The 25,261-nt window shown below is 41.7% G+C and overlaps 1 protein-coding gene across 7 annotated transcripts in view; it reads left to right on the top strand.

The window, feature by feature from the left end:
- CPVL (carboxypeptidase vitellogenic like) overlaps nucleotides 1-25,261 on the top strand; it is a 127,089-nt gene that overhangs the window by 9,068 nt on the left and 92,760 nt on the right. For 4 of the 7 annotated variants that reach the window (XM_027573894.1, XM_027573890.1, XM_027573892.1 and 1 more), the window contains 2 exons: nucleotides 10,042-10,230; nucleotides 18,360-18,478. In XM_027573894.1, coding sequence (XP_027429695.1) covers nucleotides 10,053-10,230; nucleotides 18,360-18,478 — 297 coding nt within the window. In that variant the 5' untranslated portion in view covers nucleotides 10,042-10,052. Of the gene's footprint in view, nucleotides 1-6,868; nucleotides 6,907-6,998; nucleotides 7,017-7,880; nucleotides 7,957-10,041; nucleotides 10,231-17,867; nucleotides 17,968-18,359; nucleotides 18,479-25,261 lie in introns of those variants that run through there. The other 3 variants (XM_027573891.1, XM_027573893.2, XM_035723288.1) reach the window with 3 other exon arrangements.

Below are 25,261 nucleotides of genomic sequence, written 5' to 3'. Positions count from 1 at the left end.
ACGCTTAACTGACTGAGCCACGCAGGTGCCCCTGGGACAGTTTGATTTTTAAAGATCATTTCTTGTGATCAACTCTTATAACTTTCTAGGGCTGGTGTGGGCAAGTCAGACTATATGGGACTTCAAATTCTGAATATGTGTGTGAAGCTGATACTGTTAAGGATGCCTTTCCTAATTACATATATGATGAAATATTTGCAGGATAATAGAGACAGTGGGGTGCAGTGGGAAAAAAAGTTCCAGCCTGTTACACTCAGAATAAACCCCAAGTTCTATTCTACTGGGGTCTCTGAGGAAGCCCCCCGGAATAGCAAACTCCTTTCCCTCACCTGAGTTCTGGAGAAATTGAGAAGACAAAGAGCAAGTAAAATGGTGTCTGTATTCCTGAGACAAACTGGGTTGGGCTGAAACTCTTAGTTCTGGGCAAATGAATTTCCTACGACTGAAGCCCAGCATTGAGCAGATTTGCCCAGCCATTTACAGGCCCAGACTGGGCGGAGAGAGGAGAGCATTGCTCCATGTACAGAGCCCAGCATGCCCAGTTTACCCACATTTATCCATCGGATAAACCTTTCCACCTCTTGCCCCAGCCTCCTGGGAGTGAGCGACAGGGTGGCCAGAGGCCGGCCTCACCATGGATGGAAACATCAGGTCTGGGGAGAAGGGAGCCCCCAAAACATATGTTGGCTTTCAACACCCAGAATGATCTGATACCTGGCCCCACTTGGTACTACATTCCTCCTCACTCGCTGGACTCCAGCCACGCTAGTTCCGTCCTCATTGCCTCCTGGGATAGGGTCTTTGCCATCCCTTTTCTGCAGCCGGGAACTCTCTTCTCCCTGGATTCACATGGAAGGCTCTCATATCCTTCAGAGCTGCTCACATGTCCCTTCCTCAGAGGGACCCTCCCTGACCATCCCGATGTAAAATAACACCACTCCGTGACCCATCACTCTTGACCCCTTTACCCTGCTTTCATTTTCTTGATAGCTCTTTCCCACTGTAGGGTAAGCTTCATGAAGGCAGACACTTTGTCTCTTTGGTTCTCTGTGCCTACACTGGAGTCTAGCACATAGTAGGAGCTAAAGATATGTAATTTGAACTGCGTGGGTCCACTTGTATGCAGATTTTTTTTTGATAAATACAGTACAGTACTGTAAATGTATTTTCTCTTCCTTACGATTTTCTTTCTTTTTTTTTTTTTTAAATTCAAGGAGAGCATGTTCTTTCTTTTTTTTTTTTTAAGATTTTATTTATTCATGACAGACAGAGAGAGAGAGAGAGAGAAGCAGAGGGAGAAGCAGACTCCCAAGGAGCAGGGAGCCCGATGCGGGACTCGATCCCGGGACCCCGGGATCATGACCTGAGCCGAAGGCAGACGCTTAACCATCTGAGCCACCCAGGCGCCCTTATGATTTTCTTAATAATATTTTCTTTTCTCCAGCTTCCTTTATTTTAAGAATACAGTGTATAATTCATGTAACATACAAAGTATGTGTTACTTATTATTGTTATTGGTAAGGCTTCTAGTCAACAGCAGGTAATTAGTCGTTAAATGTGGGGGGAGTCAAAAATTGTATCTGGATTTTTAGCTGTGGAGGGGGTCACACTCCTGACCTTCATGTTGTTAAAGGGTCAACTCTATTTGTTTATTGAAGGGAGTGGATGGTCCAGTGAACTTGGAGTCTGCCCAGGCTCTGCTCCATCAACATGGGCCCCTGTTGACTACTTTGAAGACCAAATGAAACAATTTGTGGATAAGAGATGAGCAAAGTACTAGACTCATCTAAGGGAGTGTTACATGGCGGGTATTCTCTATAATAATAATCTCTGTTTTGGAGTCAGGGAGGAGTTTCTTGTCACCTCAGGGAGTAATAGAATTTCCCAGAACCATCCTCATATAAAATATTCTCATCCATTGTGCCCAGTCTTACCCTTGTATTTGCCACACTGTATCTTAATTTTTTATTTGAGAAATTTAGTCAAAGTAGATAGCAAAAAGGAGGCTGATTCTAAAAAGAATAGGACTAATTTACATCAGAAAAATGAAGAATTTCTCACTGGAATATAGTGCTTTTGCCATGAGTCCTAAAGGACAGGGCTTCATCCACCCCTAAAAAATCATTTTCAAAACTGAAGGACGTACACTAGAAATCCATTATGAATGGATTTTCATCTGGGCATGTGATTTTCATTGTTTTGCAGATAAACGTGTGCTTAAATCACTTGCAATTTTAGCACCTGTAAGTTTTGCAAATGCCAGGATAATCCAGTTTACCCAGAATTCTGCTTTTGTCAAAAGTTAACGTGGACGCAGATTTTCTCATGTTATGTCATTTATGCAGTGATATAATGTAAAATACATGGACTTTGGAATCATTTAGATCTGGCTTCAAATTCCAGCTTTACTGTTTAATAATAGCTAAGTGGGGGCTCAAGAAAATTAACCCAGGACTTGAGAAATTGTTCAACCTGGGACTTAGTGTCCTTATCTGGATATGTCTTAGGTAAACCTCTGGATTCAGGGCCTTTCTAAGAATAGTGTCACAGTCAAATAAACACATGTTGCCCAGTAATAAATGATAGGCTATGAGATGTTCTGGAACCAGGAAGCCTGTTTAAGTTCATTTAACCCAAATTTTCCCAAACTTTTGTCCTTTTAAAATCTATTAATATCTTACTGAGCTAATATTTCACAGAAGATCCTGTGGGAAATCCTGGCTTAGAATAATGCCAGACATATCTCAATAAGAAATCAATTTAACTTCTCTTTCCCATTTGATTGTTGATGGTTCAAATATTACCCACTCCATCCTCCATCCTCCATCCTGACTCCTTCCAGAGTTTTCCCAACGTCCAGTTGGATAGTGGTCCCACTCTCCATGTATTAGTTTCCTAGGGCTGCTATAAAAAGGACCACAAATGGGGTGGGGGGTTGCTGAAAACATCAGAATTTATTATCTCAAATAGAGGTCCAAGATCAGTGTGTTGGCAGGACCATGTTCCCTCTGAAACCTGCAAATGTGGAGAGGAAGCAGAGGATCCTTCCTTGACTCTTCTTGTTTCTGGTGTTTGCTGTAATCCGTGGCGATTCGTGGCTCTTAGATGCACCGCTCCAGTCTCTGCCCCCACTGTCACATGGCCCTCTTCTCTGGCTTTGCATGGCACTCCCCTCTCTGTGTTTCTTTGCTAAACGCGAGTGACATTGCGTTAAAGTCTCATCCTCATCTACTATGACCTCATTCTGATTTAACTGATGACATCTGCAAGGACGCTATTTCCAAATAGGGTCACATTCTGAAGTACTGGGGGTTAGCACTTCAACATTTCTTTTGGGGGCACACAGTTCAATGCATAACAATCCATGAAGTTGCTCTGGGCAAAAGAAACTTAGGAGTCATTTTTGCTTCTTTTCCTTCCCTCCGCCATTATAGCTAGTCTATTAATAAATACCAGTGGGCTTGCCTACAAAATGTAGCTCACACTTCTCACCACTCCACTGCTACTCCCTGGCTCCAGCCTCTGCCATCTCTCCCGGAATATTACATCAGCCTCCTGATTGGCATCCGGGTTCCATCCTTAACTCCCGTAGTCCACTTGCTAGATGGCAGCCTGAGTGATCATTTGCCATTTCAAAATTCTGATTAGACTGTATTATTTCCTAATGCTAATGAAAATGAATACAGCTAAAACTCCACATATTTTGGCCCTGACCACCCTCTGAACTCATCATGTGTCTGCCACTTTCTTCCTCATTCACTGTGTTCCTCTTGACCAAGAACAAACAAAACTTACTTGCACCTGAGGGCCTTTGCATTGTTTCCTCAAGGTGGGCTCTACCCAGAGGTGTTTCCAGACTGTTAAATGAAGTGTTAACCCAGCAGGAAAGGGCCCAGGATATACACATTCCTCCACCCTGTTTGTTGAATAAATAAAGGCCACAGAGTGCATTACATAAAATTTTTGGATATTACACAAAAATAAGAAGCCTTTCCTGATCAAAAATTGTTAGTCTGTGGGGGATGTCTGCGTGGCTCAGTCGGTTAAGCAACTGCTTTCGGCTCAAGTCATGATCCCAGGGCCCTGGGATCAAGCCCAACATAGGGCTTCTTGCTCCCTGCTGCTCCTCTCCCTCCCCCGCGCCCCTGGCTCATTCTCTCTCTCTCTCTCTCTCTCTCTTGCTTACCCTCTCTTTCTCAAATAAATAAAATCTTTAAAAAAAAATTGTTGGTTTAGGAAATACTGGGCTAAAGTTTTAACAGACTGATCTACAGCAGAACTTTTTAGCAACATAATAACTTAATTCTGCAGGGATATAATATATCATATTTCCAAATTTACCTGAATAAGGAGGAGGGACTCTGGCCCACATTTTGGGAGATGCTGGTATTGCCTTTGTAGACTGATTAGGATTGGCCTTAACTCCTTGCTTTACCACTTATTAGTGGTGTGAACTTGGGCCCATAACTTAAATTCTCCGAGGATCAGTTTCTCATCCCTAAAGTGGGATCGTAATAATATCTGCCCCAGGAAGGTCAGAAATAAAAATATAAAGCAATTAGCACCTTTCCTTGTATATAGAGAATGTTCAATGATTGGTAGCTATTACTGGTATTATTATGATGAGGCTTCATGTCTTTCTGTTTCAAAACTTACTAACATTTTGGGACATGTCTACTTTTTACTTCCCACCCCCATTCAGATTTTCCTTCTGGTTGGAGTGAGGCTTCGAGGTAAAGCTTCCTCCAACTGTGTCAGATAATATTACTCCTCCTCTTCCTGATTGTTTTCATCCTCTACCTGCCACGTAACTCAAGTTTATCTCCCTTTCCTATGGGTCCAAAAATACGATGGCAGAGGTGGGAATGCCTAAGTCATTAGCAAGATTAGATGCCCCTGTCTGATGCCAGAGGGGTGGCCTGGGAAACGGAGATAGGCATGTTCTCAGTGCCTCCTCAGCAGAAGGTTGCCCATCACCTCTCACCTTGTGTGTCTGGTACTATGTCTCTCCTGGGATGAGAGCGTGTCAGACACCAACTGGAGAAATTAAAATGATGTCTTGAGGAAAACGAGTAGTGGATCCCTCTAAATAAAGGCTTGTTTACTTAAAGTTTTTTTTATCCAAATAAACAAATAAACCACTTGTTTGCATGGAAATCTTTTAGCAAAAGAGCTAGAGTTGGTATTTATGAAGGGTTGCACAGTAGCTCTTTATGATAGGATTCGGGTGCTTTGGATTTGCTTGATAATCTCGAGACATGTTTACATCTTTTTAAAGTAGAGGAACGACTTTCTTTTACCTTTCTTTCATTGCAGATTCCATGGAAATGTCTGTTACTCATTGGCCTGTTTTGTTTGTTTGTTTCTTTGGGGGAATGTTTTTTTTTTTATGTTGGGAGCTACTAAGGCCAGTTATATAGGGAGGGGGATCCAAATAGCTATTTTACTGCAGGTACAGCATTTCTTACATGAACAATTCCTATCCTTTGATTGGAATAATAATCTATAATATCAAATAGGCAAGTGGGAAGGAGAGAACAGAAGGCGGCTTGACAACGTCTGCTCTTTGTTTCTTTGTCCTCATTCTGGAGTTTTTGTTTTTGATTCTTTTTTCATTGGTAGACTGCACAGTTTCCAGTGGCCTTTTCGGGTTTCTTTTCTAGAAGGCTTGCAAATCTGACCATGTTAATGGTTGCTTTCAGACACTAGGACAGCTTGGCAGGATTTTGCCCTTTTGTTTCTTCTGCTGATCATTTCAGTTGGAATTGGAGTGTGAGTTGATGGAAAGAAGTTTCCAGCTCAAATTAGGAACATGAGACCACGGTGTGTGGGTAAATGTTTAAAAACCAGCTCTCTGGGGGTGGGAGTCTTCGCTGATTTCTGTGGTGTAAATACTCCCACCAGGGCTGATTTCAAGATACCAACAAGATGTTCCTGAATGCAGAGTTGGAAAGAAATGCACTGTAGCCAACCATTATGGAATCTGTCCACCACATACAAAAACCATAACCCTGGAGTCATAGTAAAATGTAGTAAATAGCTATAAAGTGATGCGTTTTGAGTATTTATTACTTACGTTTTTAAAGAAAACTTATTAAATGTTTAGTTTAATTTTTAACAATGGCTTTGTTGAACAACAAGCTCTCAAAGCTCCTGGAAAGGTAACCACTGGTTTTAACACATCAACTGGGACCAGAGAAGTCACGTCTCACTGAAGTGTCAATGAATGAATGAGTTGGCAGAACTGTTTCTAAAAACCAAGTTTCTCCAGGAAGATTGACTTATTAATATTTCTGCTTATTCATTTGTCATTTTTTTATTGCATGCTCTAATGATCTGTGAAAGGGGTTTAGGACTGTTACAGGCTGTTAATCATCTATTGAGACAATAACAGAATATCTGAATATAATTGTAATCAAGAATAAAAGTGTGGAAAGCAGATTCAATGTAGAACCATAAATAAATCCTGGCTTTGAGTCTTGGGCCTACTACTCAACAGTGGTGTAACCTTATGTCACTTACATACTTCTCTGGCTCCAGTTTTAGTCTCCAAGATGAGAGGCCACATGAAAATCTAATATCTCATATCTGTCTAAAATATGATTCATTATTTAGACACATCAGTTCAACAAATATTTGCTGATACCAATTATGTACACATTTGTTATGGACTCGATTCCAGGTAGAATTAAATCCAATATAATAATAGTAATTATTATTATAACAGCACCTCACATTTACGCAGAGGCTTCTAATTTGTCAAAGAGAGAGTGTACTTTGAGTCTGGAGGTTCTATGGCTCTAGGAGACCAAGACAAATCCTCATAGAATGTTAGAGAAAGAAGAATGTATTCTAAAAGAACAAACAGAACCGTTATTCCTAGGAAACGCAAGAGGTCATAACCAGGTAGTAACAAGGAATAAGGAACGAGCATTTTTTTTTTGCCATGTCTATCAGTTGCTTCACTTTATCTTAACAAAAGCAAAACCGAAAACTATTTTTTTCTAATTATAAGAGTAATTATTGTAGAAACTTTAGAAATTTTAAAGAAGTGTTAATTAAGGAAAAACTACCATATATCCAATATAATAACCTGCTCTTCTTTACCTAATATTTTAGTATATTTTCCAAAATATTCTTGTTATTTTAATTGCTGTGTCTAATTCCATCTTTTTGGTGTACAACAATTTACTTATCTTAAATTGTTTACATTGTTGACAGTTTTTATTATTCTAAGGAACACTGGTAAATAGCTGTGTTTACAGAAAAACATTGTACTTTGGACATATGGTTTCCAACTGTAATATTTAAGGTTTAGTAAGACAATTTTAGTAAATCATACGCTTTTGACCTTTAGCTTGTTTAATTCTGCTGATGTTGCTTTGTATTTACTTAGATTTTATGTTTCCAAACATTAGGAGGAACAGTTTGCCTGAATCCTTCAATATGAAATATTTGAATTGGAAATAGTATCAATGTTTTCATATTATTTCAAGTAGACATGATAAATTGTATGGTTAATTTTTTTTTCACTTTCTATGGGCAGTAGCTTCTAGTACAGGATTTTTTGTTTAGAAAGTACTCAATAAATGTTCAGTACATTAAAAGATTCAGGCTAATTTGGGATAAGCAAAAACATTTGAGAAGAATTTAAGAAAAAAAAAACAACACTTCTCCATTCATGGTAATAGCTTTCATTTTCATGAGGAGAGATGACAGCCAAGCACAGTTCAGGAATTCTGATGGTTAAATGAGAATTATGAAATGATGTGTGTTGTTGCTTTAATTCACCGGCATGAGAAACCATGAGTCTAATAGTTATTTGATTAAATGTTAATGAGATCTACTAAATTGACCCAACTCTTACTTTTATGTATTAGATTTATGTCAGTTAAAACAAGATGAGTTTTACCTCTTTCCTTCTTTAACATCTTTGTGTCAACATCTGCTTAAAAGGTAAGTGTTGTTACTACCCTGGTTATTTAAATATTAATGACTTCCATTAAAGGGAACTGGAGGTTTGCAGCAGGAAGATGGAGAAATTAGATGGCCTGATTAGTTTCTTTCTGCCACCAGGAAAAAACAAAACCTCTTACTGGAAGAGCTTCTTCCAGTATTTTTTTTAATTCCACAGATTTTTTTTTTCCCTGAACCAATTAGAGAGTAAGATTCTTAATTTTAATGATTCCTTGAAAGTAGTTATGTTATTAAAACATCAGTGTAACAAGTTCATATAATTAAAAAAAAAATATTTTATCAGCTCCATAGTGGTCACTACTCTTGGGCTTCTTGGGACTAATTTCAGGTTTTAAATTCATTTTGTTCCTTATTATAGTCACTAATAGGCAAAGCCATTTTTTAGCTACAGATTGTATTTGGTTGGGCTTGTTTACATGAAATATGGGGAATTCTATTAAGTTAACCATGAAAGACTTGACAAGCATTGTATATTCGATCAAATTATAAATGTTTATCTTATTGGGGAAATGTGTCTAAAATTTGTTACAACCAGTATTTTCATGTTATGCCAGCTTGGGTTATGATAAGCATGTGGTAATAGATTTTTACACATTTTGTGTTTTTAAGATGTTTTAATGGCATGGTATTTTAAAGCACTATTTTAAACAGTCCAAAGCAGGCATTATTTTTGCATAATTGTGTATTTCTTTTTACATCCAGAAACCTGAGTAAAGTATTTATTCATGTCACGTACTTTACTTAGACTTTAGAGCTAAGAATTTAGATCATGCTTAAATAGTAGTAGTGCAGAATAATAATAACACTGATGTCAGATCATAATACTTAGCATTAAGGATTAAGGTGAGTCAAGTGAGACTCTTGCCCGGGGTAAAATTTAAGAGAGTGCCGAAAAACTCAATAATCATGATACATAGTATTTTAATGCGATGTTTGGGAAAAAATCAAAATTAATGCCAAAAAAAATCCATGATGAACAAAACATCAAAATTTTAGAAAAAGTTGCCAGCCAGCCCTGCCTGTACCCCTGACTCAACTCAACCTGGTCTTGGCCTTGACCAGGTTCTGCATGTCCTTGGATGAGACATTCCTTTGAGTGAAATTTTCCTTATCTAAAAATTGGTGATAATCGTCTTTGATTTCCTGGTCGGGTTATTAAGATAGTCAGATCAGCTGAAAACACATGGGAAAGCCCATTGTAAATACAAATTACATGTTTATATACAAGTTTAGGGAAATCATCATATAATTTTAAGCCATTATTATTACCAGCTGAGATGAATACTCTAAGCAAACATCAGATTCGAAGGCCCTTAAAAAGCTGTGTTCATAAAGTTTGTGGTGTAGCTCTTGAGTTTATTTATCAGCTAGCTATAGGGGCAGGGACCTATAGATAGTTGTAGGACCTTCCTTTTCTTCCTTCTTTCTTTTTTGTTCTCGGATGCAAAATGTATGATTTGTAAGAGACAGAAGAGGTAAGTGGAAATCCATTTTGTTTATTTTAAATTTCTCTGCAAAGTGCCATGGACAAGTCTCCCTTTTGCTCAAGCTGTTCTACCCCTCAGTGATGCCTCCCCCCTTTCTCCTGCCCATCTGGGCTCCACCCATGTTTACTCATATCTGTGACCTTGGTAAGGCCTTCCTGGGTTCCCTCAGGCTGAGATGTGTTCTGAATCCTCCCTTCCTGTGGTAGGTAAGTGTCTCTACCACTCATCTGGTGATCAGTTACAGAGTCCTGTTGTCTTGAGGTTTTATCTAATCCTGCATTGAATTTGCTTTTCAGACCACAGTTTTAGAAATATGAATTGTTTTTCTAGTTAGATTATAAATCCTTGAATAGCGCCTTCTTCTCCCTTAGACTCATCACTTTGGGGTCAGCAGGGATTGGGTCTGTTTTATTCAGGTGGTATCCAAGGTGCTTATTAGCAAAGGGCTTTGACATACAATATACTTTTTTTTTTTTTACAGTGTACCTATTTTTTGAATGAAATAAATGAATGTCTTGTATGTAAAAAGGCTGGGTAAATATTTATTCTTCGGATTCATTTGTTGTTTTCATTCTAGGACCAGAGAGAATGGTTGGTACCATGTGGAAGGCGACTGTTTTGGTGGCTGTATTCATGTTCAGCCCTGGTGGTGATGGGCTCTTTCCCTCCTTATACAAAAAAGCTCGGGTTTCTGTACCACGTAAGGGAGACGTAGGAGAGCCATTATTTCTTACTCCCTACATTGAAGCTGGGAGATTGGAAGAAGGTAAGTTTCATAAAATCAGAAAACCACTGGTATATTTTCAACAGGTTTTTTTTTTTTTTTAAGCAGTTATCTTACAGGATTCAAAATACATTCTGGTATTTTTACTCAGTTGTTTTATTTCAAATATTAATGGTTTGATGTCCTGTGTTATCCGAGTTTTAAGCTAAAATGAGAGCTTGCCAGGGACAGATTATCTAGAGGTGGAGCCCCTGCACTTCTATTTATAAAACTAGCATAATGCCTGTCCACAACTGGGCACTTAATAAAGAGAATACTAACCTTAGAACTTCATACATATCAGTTACTGGTTCCAAGGATTCTACATAAACTTAATGTAAGCATCTCCACAACCCAGGGAGATGTACCCACTTGACACACAAGAACACTAAAGCAGAAAAAGATTCAGTTACTTGCCAGAGTCACATGGACACCAGCTGGTAGATGCAGGATTGACACCCAGACAGCCTTACTCCTTAGTCTCTGACCACAGGCACAGTGTTGGGCCCCTTTGCCTGGCAAGTTACCCAAACCTACCCAAACCTACCCAAACCTAGGCCTCAGTTTCTTCATTAACAAGATGGGGATATAATCACTTAGTCAAGTTTCAGGGATGTTAAGACTCAGATGAGAAAATGCACATGAAGACTCTTTGTAACCTGTAAATTGCTCCCTAAATATTAGTGTTTGCAAGTGGCTTTTTATTTAGACATTGTGGGATTTTCTATTATTACTACTAGGAAAAAGGTATTACTTAGTATCATCAGAGACTAAAATTTATATGTCTCTGCTCTTAATGCTTCTTTATGTTTATGTAAATCACTGTGTAGATAAGTTACTTAATCCTTCCAGACATCAGTAGGCTCCTGAACTATAAAATAGTATATAGGCAGCTACTCTGAGGTGCTATTTGTAAAAGAAATCAGAGAAATGGGGTGGTGGCTAAAGGGTGCTATGGCATCAGGAAGGGTCTTTAAGAGGGTAAGAGACCATGTGTTTGCTGATAGAAATGATCCAGCAGAGGGGGGAGTTGATTGGGGTGGGGCAACTATTTCAGGAGTACTTGTTTTGTTTTGTTTTTTAAGATTTTATTTATTTATTTATCTGAGAGAGAGAGAGAGAGCGAGCGAGCAGGTGGAGGTGCAGAGGGAGAAGCAGAGGGAGAGGGACAAGCAGACTGTGCTGAGTGCAGAGCCCAACACAGGGCTCAATCCCATGACCCTGAGATCATGCATGACCTGAGCCGAAATCAAGAGTCAGACACTTAACCGACTGAACCACCCAGGTGCCCCAGGAGGACTTTCTTTAAGTAGATGATAGACATGGTGGCTGGCACAAAGATGGGGGCGCTTGCTTTGAAGGACTGCAGTTTATCTCTAATCACAGGTGGGAAACCGAGTTAATGGCTGTGAGGCTGGTAAATTGGTTGATAGCATGAGAATGTGTGGAAGTGATACTGGATATTTTAGGGAAATAATCATTTTAAAGATCAAAAATAAGTGCATGGAAGAAGTTTTAAAATAAAGCAACTTTTCTTCATTTGAAATATTCCCATAGCTAATAGGATATCAGCATTTTGTTTTGTTTTGTTTGCTTTAAAACCAACACATTCTTATATCTTAAGGGTGCATTTGAGTCCTGGTCACATGTCTTTTTCTGATGTACATATTGACTCCGTGTCTCACTATCTCTTTTCTAAGAAAAGGTGAAAAACATTGATAATGTAGTCAGTGTACATTAGTGTGCATTTGATGATGTAGTTAGAGAATGTAGTCAGTCCTTTTCTAAAAAAGATTCATTTTTTACTTGATGTGGAAAATGGTGCAGGCTCCATATTTGTCCATATCCCTAGACAAATATGAAGAGGCAGAATATCATCCAAATCCACCAAAATGAATTGCATGCATTCATTTTGGCTTCTTTAATAAGTGGGTACTGATGACAGATTTTGTTCATTAAAAATAAATCGAAGCAAATCATTAAGTTTAGGGATGAAAAGGAATTCAATACTCACAACCAACCCTACCAATCCATAGATGAGGAATTCAAGACTCCAATATCTTACATGACTTGCCCAAGGAAATGCAGGTAAGAATACCAGAGGTGCGTTTAGGACTCAAATTTTCTTTTTTTTTTTTTAAAGTATTTATTTATTTGACAGAGAGAGAGACAGCGAGACAGGGAACACAAGCAGGGGGAGTGGGAGAGGGAGAGGCAGGCCTCCTGCCGAGGAAGAAGCCCGATGCGGGCTTGATCCCAGAACCCCGGGACCACGACCCAAGCCGAAGGCAGATGCCCAACAACTGAGCCACCCAGGCACCTCATAGGACTCAAATTTTCTGACTTCTTCTCTGTGATATGTCTGCTATAATTTATTTCCCTTTCTTTAAGACTCTTGTGCTCTTCTTTTTTTATAAGATTTTATTTATTTATCTGAGAGCGAGAGAGAGCACATGAGGGGTGGGGAGGGGCAGAGGGAGAGAGAGCTAAGCAGGGACATGGATGTGGGACTTGATCCCAGGACCCCAGGATCATGACGTGAACCCAAGGCAGACACTTAAACGACTGAGCCACACAGGTGCCCCAAGACTCTTGTGCCCTTCTCATGTGACCAGGTGCACACACATGAAACAATTAAGGAATAAGGCAGTGAGTACTAAAAACATTAAAGTATTACATTTGAGGTAGGCATGCTGGAAATTTTGAGAAGAAAACTATCCTATTGGTTGGTCCAGAAAACAATAATAGTGTAGTAGTCAAAATAGCAAATGGTTAATACTTAATAATTATATGCCCAGGACCAAGCATAGTTTCTTTTATTTTTTTTAAATATTTTATCCATCCATTTGACAGAAAGAGAAAGAGAGAGCAGAGAGCACAAGCAGGGGGAGCGGCAGGCAGAGGGAGAGGGAGAAGCAGGCTCCCCACTGAGCAGGGAGTCCAACTTGGGGCTCCATCCCAGGACCCTGGGATCACGACCTGAATGAAGGCAGATGCTTAACCGACTGGACCATCCAGGCGCCCCCCTAGCATGATTTCTATATGTAATAGGTACTCGATAAATATTTGTACAATTTAAGTTTTAAACCCAAATATGTGCCAGACATGGGTGTTACCCACACCTTATCTTATTTAATCCTCAGAGCAACCCTAGTGAAGAAGGCATACATATTGTTCCCATTTTACAGATGAGAAAACTGAGGCCCAGAAAAATTAAGTATCTTGGTCAGGGCCATTTACAGGTAATAAGTGACAGAGGTGGAATTAAAACCTACGTCTGCTGACTCTAGAACCCGAGCTATGAGCCATGGCGCTGTGTGACTAGATCCAGACTGGAAGGCGCTGGGTGAGATTTGGGCAGATCAAGAAGGACATGTGTATACTGAGGAAAGCAGTTCCAACAGAGGCATTTGGTGAAAATGACCATGGTGGTGTGTATCATACATCTGGAAGAACCAAGTGAAAAGAATATGGAGAAGCCCATCCGAGAGATAGTCCACATCCTTCCCATTCCTGTATTTGTTGCCTATGAGCATTTCACCGTTGTGGTCATCAGTAGTAGCCGAGAAAGCTTCTGGGGGAGGTAGTTTTCATCTTCGGTCCTTCTGTGCCAAGTCTGATGGATCACCATCTGATGAGCGACAACATCCAAAATAGTAAATCCGATGTAAAGTCTCACTTTTTAAAGTTCTGTTACACAGTCAGAATTTTTGAATGGAATTTTAAGTGGCTGATCCAAAGTCTGGTACATCTGGGTATTCAAATGCAGCCCTGATAACATAATTAAGGATAATTTTATTCATCCGCTTTACTGAAAGTTCAGGAAACTCTGGACAGATGGTCAGTTCATTCTCCTAAGTTCCTTTTGTTTATTGAGTCTGTCAAAACCTTAGGAACGTGAGTCTTAGTATTGCAATGGAACATTCTTGAGATAAATAGTAATTCATAAAAAGACAAGGGAATTTTTTATTTTTTAATCTCCCAATTAGCTGGTTTAGTTTTGTGTAATTGTAATTGCATGTTTACTTTCTCTGCAGCTAGAGTAAACTCTTAAAACAAAATGAATAAAGGAGGCAAATTTTAAAATATTTACAGACACTGCCTTTTCACAAACTTCAAAGAATATTTTGATACTAGGTCTTTATTATTACTTACGGTCTGGCAGTGTCTTGTCTTGTACTGGAGTCTTTGTGAAGGTGATGTGCATCCTGATTAGCTGGTTCGAGTCCTTCTTTGGTCACACTCCAATCTTTTTCAAAGTGTTAATATCACGAACACTGGTGACCGCAGTAAATAATATGGAGGAAGTGAAATCACTTCAAAGAAAACCTTTTCCTTTATTTAACTGTTTTGAACATTTGTATTATGAGTCATGGTTCCAGGAAGTAAGAAACTCCTACATCTTGGGAGTTTATTTTCCACATTCCATTAATAGGTTCTAGAAGGATGAACCAAATATCTGAAAATATGAAGTATCATTTTAGTTGAAAGAACTTTTAATTATTTTACCGTGATTTCGTTAAAGGAAATTTAAAAATTGAAATGGGGTGAAACACTTTTTTGTGAGCCAGGGAAAAGTTCTTCTAAATTCTTAAGATCTCAGTAAGGCCTGCTTTCCTTTGAGGTTTTTGTAGAAATATGCTAATCCTAGTGCATTGTCAGTGTGATGGGTTTTAGTTTATTAATTCATTCATCCATTTGCTAATATTCATTAAAAGGTGTGTGTTGAATGTCTTTAAGTTCTTAAATCAGCATCCCCTTGGGTACAAAGATAAATAAGACAATTTCCCTGCTTTCCAGTAGCCCCTGATCTAGAAGGGAAAGCAGGAAATGTACCTGAGTAAGTAAAAGGTAGCAGACAAACATCTTTGGAACCCTCAGGAAAGGAGGGCTGAGAGAGCATCTGCGTCATTTCAGAGCAGGCCAGCGGACCTTGTGCTGGGCTGGCCTCAGAGAGATAGATTGATTCAATCATCTCTCTCCCGTCTTCCATTCCCTTCAGCTCCTTTCTATTATATATTTCCTTTTTCTCATTCTACTTCGACCTTTCTCATTTTTCTCTATCTTCCTTCTCGAATCCTCTCCTGCTCACTTACCTCTCTGTGATTCACATCTCACTTATTCCCAACCCCTCCATCTTCAGTTCTCTCGCCTCCTTTTTGGGGGTGCTCTGATTTGGAGAGGATTAATAGCTTGGAGGAAAATATGTCAAAAGTGTTTTAGGTACAAAATTCCAGTTAGAAGAGAAATTAAGTCCTGGGGATATGATAATATACAGCATGGTGATATAGTTAACAATACTGTATTGCATATTTGAAAGTTGATAAGAGAATAGATCTTAAAAGTTCTTATTATAAGAAAAAGAATTGGAACTAGGTATGGTGATGGGTATTCACTAGACATTGTGGTGACCACTTCACAATATATACAAATATCGAATGGTTAGGTTATATATCTGAAACTAATATAATGTTACATATCCATTATATCTCAATTTTTAAATGGCAAAAGAAAGAAAGAAAGAAAGAGAAAAAGAAAAAGAAAAAGTTTTGAAAGACCGCCCAGCCCTGGAGGGTGATTCTTCTTTGGTTTAATTGAGACCAAAGAAGGGTGGAGGAAAGCAAGGCTGCAGGGGGCAGCTGTATAGGCTGGGAGGAGGGCTGACGCATACCACATTCCCCATACACTTCCCTTTTCCTTTTCTTAAAATGCTCCTCTCCCTTTCTTTTTTCTTTGCCTTTTTCTGGTGAGAAGACTAGGTCTCTTTGGGAAGAGCATGGGAAGAGCTAGAGAAGCTGGATTGAGTTATGCAATCTTCCCTGGGGGAACCGGACTAAGCCAGAAAAGCCAGAAAAAAGCAGTCTTCCAGACCGCAGGTGGGGTGGCCCTTGGGCTGGTGATAATCTTCTCTTTCCTTGCTGGCGCCTTCATTTTACGTGCAGCTTTCTTCATTTGATCCTCGAAGAAAGCCCAGGGTGGGGATGTGGGGGGGAAATCAGTGTCCACATTTTGCACAAAGAGAGACTCAGAGAGATAAAGCAACTTGTCAGGGAGCCTGGTCAGAATTGCAAACCGAGGTCTGCCTGATTCAGAAACCCATGTTCTTCCTGTTCTGCTAGCTTAGCAGGACCCTCTGGAAACTGCTGTTGAAACCCTGCCTTTGTCCTACCATCTCCTCTGCTCCCAGGTTCTCCTTGTTCCTAATGAGCAGGTGCATTTCACAGGTAACAATAGCTGTGCTCCCTACGAGCCAGCCTCTTTTCTAACGGTTGTGCATGTATGGACTCTTATTCTCATTGACCCATGAGGTCATCCACCTTCCAAGATGAGAAACTGAAGCACAGACAGGTGAAATGATGCCCAAAGGACCACAGGGCCAGTCAGTAGCAACTCAAGGATCAGCAAAGAATGAAGGAAAGGAAACAGTACTGTCCAGGTGAGAGTTTCCCTTCGAGGAGGCAGATTGATTTTTTAAAAGAGGAACTTGCAGCCCCAATGCCATAGTGTGGTGTTAAGTTTCACAAGCGACTCTGGGGGGGGGGGGGCGGTGCCCTGATTTGCAGCACCTATCCCTGAATATAAACATTATTACCGTGGTTCATTGCATGCTAGCAGTGGTGTTGCTGAATGCCAAGTTGGGAAGGGATGCTAACAGTCAGCACTCCAGAGCCTATGAGCTCCAGCACCCCACTAAAGGCATCTTTAGTTGGTGGCATGGGTGAAGGACGAAGCTTCCTGACCTGTGCCTCTCTACTAACCAGTCTCCAACTTAATATGTGTCAGATATAAATAGCTTTTCTTGAATCATTAGATTTTACTGAGCATACTTGCTTTGTCACCACTAAGGGACCTCTCTTCACCCAGACTCTTCTTTCAGTTCCCCCTACACCCTGCCATCTATTTGTTGTTTCTTCTCCATTCCGTTCCTAATCACTGCTCCTCCTTCCACTCCCTGCCACCCATACTTTCTGACTAACTCTCTGGTCGAGAAGCAGCATAGCAGGGGGGAAGAAGGAGCAAACTCTGCAGCCTGACCACTGGGTTTGCATCCCAGCTTTCCTTTACTAGCTGTGTGACCTTGGGCAAGTTACTTACCCCTCTCTGAGCTTCGGTTCATCTGTAAAGTGGAGACAATAACTACACCTACTGCCTGACGTAAAGCCCTCAGTACTGTTGCCTTTAAAGTATTGGCTCCTCTAGGGGCACCTGGGTGGCTCAGTCAGTTGAGCGTCAGACTCTTGGTTCCTGCTCAGGGTCCTGAGATTGAGCCCTGCATCTGTGGGGCTCTGGGCTCATCACAGAGTCTGCTTGTCCCTCTCCCTCTGCTCTTCCCCTCGCTCACACTCTCTCTCTCAGACAAATAAAATCTTAAAAAAATAAAGTGTTTGCTCCTCTTGGTATTTTTTACTTCTGGGGGTCCTCAAGCTGCCTGAGCAGTCCCTCTTTCCCCCTCCCTGTCCCTCTCCCTTCGGTGCCGTAAAAAAGCCACAACCTCTGCCCTCTACAGCTATTCTGTTGTCCTATTGGGCTTCCTCTGAGTGGCCATGAGGTCACCCCTCGTCTCACTGGCTGCCCCACCCTGCCCTCCCAGCCTCCCCCACTGCCCACATGCGTCAGCCCATTTCCCTTAATGGAAGTGGCAGGCCTTTTGCTTTCATGATAACGAGAGTGTGGAGAATATAGGTCTTCCGGAGGCTGAGAGCTACTTAGCTGTGGTGTTTCTCTTGCAGCTGCCTCATGGTGGGTGACGTCTGCCCTGGCCTTCCCAGTGGCCCAAATGTGAATACCATGGTTTACTTTTTAGAGTGGAGCTGAGAGATAGGTGATTTAAAAAAAAAAAAAAAAAAAAATCTTACTATAGCTCATAAACTGTATTTGGGGACCAAAAAAAAAAAAAAAAAGGTTAAAAATATCACTTGTCCTTGGCTAAGTTGTGAATGTCAAATATGTGGAATGGACCAGGGCAGGCTGGAATTTTGCTATAGTAAGTACCTTTGTGCCAGTCGCCAGGTAGCCTTTCTGATCACTCCATTCCAGACCTGGCCCCTGGGAGGGAGAAGACGGGCCGAGATGAAGATGACTTAACACTGTATTATTTCTCTAATCCTTGGGTAAATTTTTTCTTCTGCTAGGAAAAGGAAGGAGCATGGTCCCTCCTTTCCCAGGATCGAATGTGAAGAGTTATGCTGGCTACCTCACCGTGAATAAGACCTACAACAGCAACCTTTTCTTCTGGTTCTTCCCGGCTCAGGTAGGCCTACGAGAGCGCCCTCACAGGACACTGATCCTCAGGGGCTGGGGATGCTGCCCCAGGGCAGACATGTTAGCCTACAAACAATATCCTTTAAAAAAATTTTTTTTTTCATCTTTTAGATTTTTTTTTCTAAAAATAAGTGCCAGTGAGTCTGTGTGGTGTTCTTGTTTATGTGCAGGAAACAAATGTTTGCAGGGAATGCAGGGAAGGTCCAACTTTTAAATTCCTTGCAGCCTTGTACAGAATATTCACATTACCACCTTCTTCCTGCCACAGTCTTCTTAAATCATTCTGTTGTTGTTTTGTTCTGAAAATAGCTTGGGTGAGGATGGGCGTTGAGGAGCGAACAGATGATAAGGAATGGGGAGATTCCCAAAATGCACAGGTAACACATGTCTAAGGTTAATTGATGATGGATTTCCGTGGCCGGTCAATCCATGGACTTTGCAGTACTAGTTCTTATTTTCATACTCACCCCTTCATGCATCCAGTACCCACTGATTAGTACTTTGGGGACACAGAAGAGAGAATTGATTCTGGGAGCCTTTGCAGGGACAGGTAGGGAACACTGCTGATCTGGTATGGCATTATAGAAGACAAATCACTCACCTTCTCAGGCCCATATACACACACAGCTGGGTATGTTTTTGTATTTTACCATTCTTACTTAGTGCATGGTGATGGCACACAATTCTTCAGCATGAACAAATCACTTTAGGCTAATGGGTACTGTTTGGGGTGAGGGGTGTGGATATTGGTAGAGGTGCTGAGATGCATAAATAAATTTTATCCCACCACAGGATAATTTTCTATTTTTATTTTCCAAATTGGATTTGGTTTAGAAACCAGAGAAAACAAAGAAAAAGCTGTCCCTAGGGAGGGTAGTATTTATATTTGCATGTGATTTGCATATAGCAGTGTTGCATCTATAAAATTGTTTACTTTAGGGTAGTTTTCAAATTAAGTTGCTTTTGTTGGCATAATTGGGTTGTATTTTCTTGACTTCTCGTTTTCGCTTTCTCAACCATGGCCTCTGCCGTAGATGACCGCGTAGTTGTGGGTGGGAGGAAGCATGTAAAAATTGGTGAGGAATTCCAGATGCTTTTTGGTTGGGCTCATAGTAGTCTTCAGGCTGTCACCTACTCTGGGAAGACTTTCCTGGGCCCTACACAGTTTATTTCTTCCTTGGTGTTACTGTTGAGTGCACAAGTGAGGTGCATAGAGCATAAAATTAAAGGAAAGAACTCACCCTCGGGATTGTATAGGTGCAATGTTGGCATCCGAGTGCCCTCCAGATTCCTGCTGCTGCGTCGCATTGGTGGAACCCAACTGGGAACCAGAGGGGGAGGGAGTCCAGTCCTTGGAGCTCTGTCTACCAGGGCACAGAGCAGAGGGGAGAATGGATCTTCAGAAGCAGTGAGGGAAACATCCAGATATCCAGTACAACTATCTTAAAGAGAATTGGTATGAATTAAGCCTAGCAATATGACCCAGTTCTAACAGGTGGAAATTTTTGTGTGGGTGTGTGCTCTTGGAAATCTCTTAAACTTTATGCCTTTCAGAAACCACACTATGCATGTGCATTTTTGATACCACACCTTTTTTTTAAAAAAATATTTTATTTATTTATTCATCAGAGGCAGAGAGAGAGGCAGAGGGAGAAGCAGGCTCCCTGCTGAGCAGGGAGCCCGATGCAGCACTCGATCCCAGGACCCTGGGATCATGACCTGAGCCGAAGGCAGACGCTTAACCATCTGAGCCACCCAGGCACCTGATATCACACCTTTTAATATCATTGAATATAGGCATTTGTCGTCAACCCCTTTGTATTAGTTCTCTATTGCTACTGTACAAATTACCACAAACTTGGTGGTTTAAACAACGCAAACTTAGTATTTCACAGTTCTGCAGGTCAGAAGTCTGACACGGGCCTCCCTGGGCTAAAATTAAGGTGTCAGCAGATCTGCGGTCCTTCTGGAGGCTCTCAGGGAGATCTGTTTCCTTGCCTTTTGCATTTTCTAGAGGCTGCTCACATTCGTTGCCCCATGGCTCCTTCCCCCGTCTTCACAGTCTGCATCAGTAGGCGGACTGAATCCTCCTCACACTGCGTCACTCTGGCCGACTGCGCGGTCACATCACCTTCTCTGACTCTCGTCTTCTGCTGCCCTCTTTTACATTTAAGGACCCTTGTGACTACATTGGGCCCAGTGGACAACCCAGGGTAATCTCCGTAATGTAAGGTCGGTTGACTAATAACCCAAATCCCATCAGCTTCCTTAATTCCAGTTACCATGTGGCTTAACCTATTCACAGAATCTGAGGATTTGGATGTGGACACCTTTGTGGGGGGGCCTTATTCTGTGCCAAATGATACTTGTGTCTAAATTTGCGATTCTTAGTATATTCTCTCTCAGTGATTCTCACAGTTTATTGTATTTAAGAATTATCTCCAAATTTCCCCAGAAACTGACTTGTAAATTCTATCAGCAAGTGATAGAATTACCAAGCGGGCCACACCTGAGAAGCCATGGTTCCAGCCTACAGGCCACCATCCTGTTTTTAGTGCTTCTGGACCCAAAGTGATCCATACCCCTTTATCCAGAAAGAAACACCTCTGGCAGCTAAACTGGTGCAAATGGGGGTGGTGTATTGTCTCATGCTCCCACCTGGGTGAGGGCTGGAATGTGGGCCTGAAGCGGGGCGTGTAGTCTGTGGGGTCAGTTTTCCTCATCCTGCTCAGTGTTCCTCTAAGGCCTGCTGGGGCTCCGTCTCCCCTGAGCTCTCTGTCTCCCTTCGCCCCGAGAAACCCCACTTCCTACTTTCTCTTCTGCTTCGGTGACCGTTTCTGATACCAGGAAGTTCCCCATTGACTTCTGCATGTTGAATCTCCAACAATAGTAATGACCCAGATTTGTGAAAACAGGAATTAATGGTGAGGGAAGTGGTCAAATGAAAACAAAACAAAGACTCAGTCCTTTCTTTTCTTCAGTTGCCTCTGAGCAGGGGTACAGTTTCCTCTAGAACGTAGGTGGTGTAGCAAGACTGGAAAGCCGGTCAGGGAAATGGGCTTAGATTCTGTACCCTCTCCTGGTTGCCAGACTGACATCTGAACCTTCGTGGCATTAAACAGTGACTGGGCTGTTGGGGTCCCGCCCCTTAATTAAATGAAGACCTATGTCTGCATCCCCTGGCCAGATTATGCTCTTTGGGGCCCAGGACTATAGCCCGAAACACATTCTAAGATGATCCCAAAAGACAAGCTCGAGGCCGCCACAAGAGGAAAGAAGAAGCTCAAGCACAGCATGTTCTATTGGAAGTGACAGGCTCAGCTTCCGGGAGGAAACAGGCAGCATGAGAAGATGGTACCCCTGACAAGTGTTACCATGTGGCAGCCAGGATAGATGGTTCTGAACCTTTCTTACCTGGGGAGCCCACACACAGAGCTGACATCTGCGGCCCCAGAGCAACGATTCCTGCCAAGCCAGTCGGGCCGTAAATTATGAAACAGGCCAGTTTAGGTGAAGAAGAGAAAGCATGTGAGAAGGAGAAGCAGTGATCACCCAGACAGGGAAGAGTTCCTTTCATTTGGCAGAAAGATTAGTTCGTTGCCTGTTAGAGGGTAGCAGCTGATACTATCATCAGGAGAGAAATGGCCCTTTACAAAAATTGAAGGTAGAGAAAATAAGAGAGATCCAGGAAGGATGCCACACTTGTCATACCCTCTGAGTATTTTGGGGGGATGCTGTTTCTCAAATTAGTTTTGTCTCTCTGTTACTTCTGTGAGACTCCCCTGTTATTGTATACAAATCAGTGCATAATGGATTCTAGAGCCAGAAATTGGTGTGCAGTGGGGATGCAATGTGCAAGAGAAATAATAGGCATTTTATTTCATGGGAGAAAAAGTATAATGAAGCCAATAAAAGTGTCACAATTTTAATGAGTATTGTTAATTGAACATTGACTACGTGCTAAGCACTGTGCATTTTCTTATTTAATCCTTACAATAACCACATGAAGAAGGAATTATTATCCTTGTTTAATAGATGAAGAGGATGACAGAGATTAAATAATTAGCCCCAAATTGCCCAACTAGAAATTGGCAGAACTTGAATTTAAAACGAAATGTTGGAGAAATCTTTGCTCCTGATCATTGTATGTTGATCCTGAGAAAACTGGCCATGGAAGGTGCTAGACTACAGTCATTAACATGATAGCTCTTGAGTTAGTCTAGCTTGCATAAAACCTTGGCTTGTGTGTGCCAAAGGCGAGGATCAGGGTACCTACTTGAGAGCAGTTTTGAGACAAATGAGAGAATGCGGGAAAGCCTTAGACAGGCGCCTGACACATAGTAAGTAGAGTTTCTTTTGCTATTATTTCATTATCATCATGTTTATCATTATTAGTTTTCCTGTTATTAATACAAATACTGTGCAGAACTAACCAGTAGCAATGTGGCAGATTAAAGAAGACAGAAAACAGGAGGCAATTCCAAATCGGAAGTCGCTGAAAGCCAGCGAAGAGTGTGGATTAATTGCTACTGGGTAAAGAAATTGCAAAGTGAAACTGGGGTTTTCCACATTTAAGAAGATAAAAAAGCACACAGATTATTATTTTTTGCAATCAGAATTCTTCCCACTGGAAAAAGATACCCCGTATTTGACTTTGTCTTGAGGATATGGGAATAGAGATGATTTGTTGGATTGTTTGCCTCACATATTATGGAATCCAAACCAGAGACATTTAGAGTTAGGCCTGTGCCCCTCTACTAAGGGCCCCATCCTGCTCCTTGGGCCAAGGGGAGTGGCTGGGATTCTTGGAATCTGAATATCTCGTGACTGAGGAAGATCAATATCATATTGAGGAGTCAGCAAGGCTGGGATAGGATCAGGTAGCCAGACTCCAGGAGTGACCTTTGTTTCTTGATTGCCGTGCTCCTTTGTAGTCCCCTGCCATATTGAATCGAGACTGGCCTTTGTGAGCAAGGCACTATAGAAGAAGTGATGGTGGGTGACTTCCAAGGCTACTATCAAGGGCAATGCTACTTCTGCCTTGGTCTCGTGGATCACTCACCCCTGAGGGAAACCAGATGCCATTGGGAGGATACTAAAGCAACCATGTGGGTAAACCTACATGGAGAGAAAGTGAGTCCTCACCCACCAGTCGGCACCAACGTTGGATGATGTTCATTCAGCCCAAGTCAGAGGACTGTAGTCCCGGCTGATATCTTTAACTGTAATTTCCTGAGGCACCCTGAGCCAGAACTGTCCAGCCAGACATCCCCAGATTCCTGACCCACAGAAAGCATGGGAGAATAATTGATTACTGTTGTCTTAAGCCACTATGTTTTGGATACATGTTATACAGCATTAGATAACTACTATAGCCTCTTCTCACATACTTTTTGGGCTGTGACTGTGATATCTTATGACCACTAGAACTAGCTCCAATTCTATCCTTTTACTTGCTCCAAGGTACCAGAGCTATAGACGTTTTTCCTGTGTAGCAAGCATGATACTAAGCTTTGTTAGTAGAGGGTGCTGGAGGGACATTGCAGGAGGACGTGTGCTTCTCTTCCTGTTACCTTGTCCAGTCTGTCAGCAGTGCGTGTGTGGGGGACATCCAGTAGCGCCCTGTTCTTGCTGGGCTCCCAGACCACGAAGACCCTCAGCAAGCTTACAGTCCTGGCTCTGTCCCAGTGACCACTGGCTGCAGCTCCCTCAACCTGGGCACCATCCGTCCCAGTACATCCCATACTTTCCAGTGAGCTGGTTCCCTAAGCTCCCTCTCTGCAGCCCTCCCACCTGCCTTGACCCCCTGCACCCAAGGCTAGTTTCCCACAGCCTTCCCAGTGTGGACACTGTGCACCACACTCAAACAAGTAGACTCTCCCACCAGCCACAGACCACTTTTCCCTGGAGGCCTTTTCTGACTTGTCCATGGATTGTTGGCCACTAGTGAGCCAGGCAACCCAGTGAACTTCTCAGCCACCCAGTGGGTACAGTCAGCCCTTCTCCAGTGAGGTCTAGACCACAGCCTTGGGCTGTAAGCCTTATACCTTGGGGTATAAGCCTTGGGAAGAGCCCCATCCCCACAGTATGTTTGTCCACCTGTGGGCACTTTCCCTCAGAACGGGGTATTCTTTAGGGTTTCCCTTACATATTTATGGCTATCCCTTGTTATAATGAATATCTCTTTAAAATTTCCCTGTTCCGTGGTGGACACAGGAAGCCTATCTGATATGCTGGTATTTGGCCAACATTGAGGATGTGGTTCATGGGGGGGGCAGACCACTCTAGCATTACATCCCCACTTCAGCCCAGTAGTGAGTGGATGTGATACCCATGGTGGATGGGGACCAGAGCACACACTGGAACTTGTAACAGAATTAAAGGTCAATGTTTTCATGTAAAAAAATAACAGTAATTTAAAAAGGGAAAATTTTAAAATTAAAATTATGTGGTTTCTGTCTTCTGATTGGACCCTAACTAATATAGCCAACCCATTCTTTATTTATTTTTAGTTTTAGTTTTAATTTATTTTTATTTTTGTTTTTTAGAGAGAGAGAGAGCGTGGGGGGGGGGGTGGGGGCAGAGGAGAGGGAGAGAGACTCTCAAGCGTGCTCCACGCCCAGCGTGGAACCCAACGTGGGGCTTGATATCATGACCCTGAGATCATGACCTGAGCTGAAATCAAGAGTCAGACGCTTAACCAACTGAGCCACCCAGGCACCCCTAGATAACCCATTCTAAATCCTTCTTTCCTGCCCAGAGACACCAAGGG

The sequence above is a fragment of the Zalophus californianus genome, chromosome 12 (assembly GCF_009762305.2).
Source record: "Zalophus californianus isolate mZalCal1 chromosome 12, mZalCal1.pri.v2, whole genome shotgun sequence".
Lineage (NCBI taxonomy): Eukaryota > Metazoa > Chordata > Mammalia > Carnivora > Otariidae > Zalophus > Zalophus californianus.
Note: the sequence above shows the minus strand (reverse complement) of the source record. Positions and strands in the feature narration are given on the sequence as shown.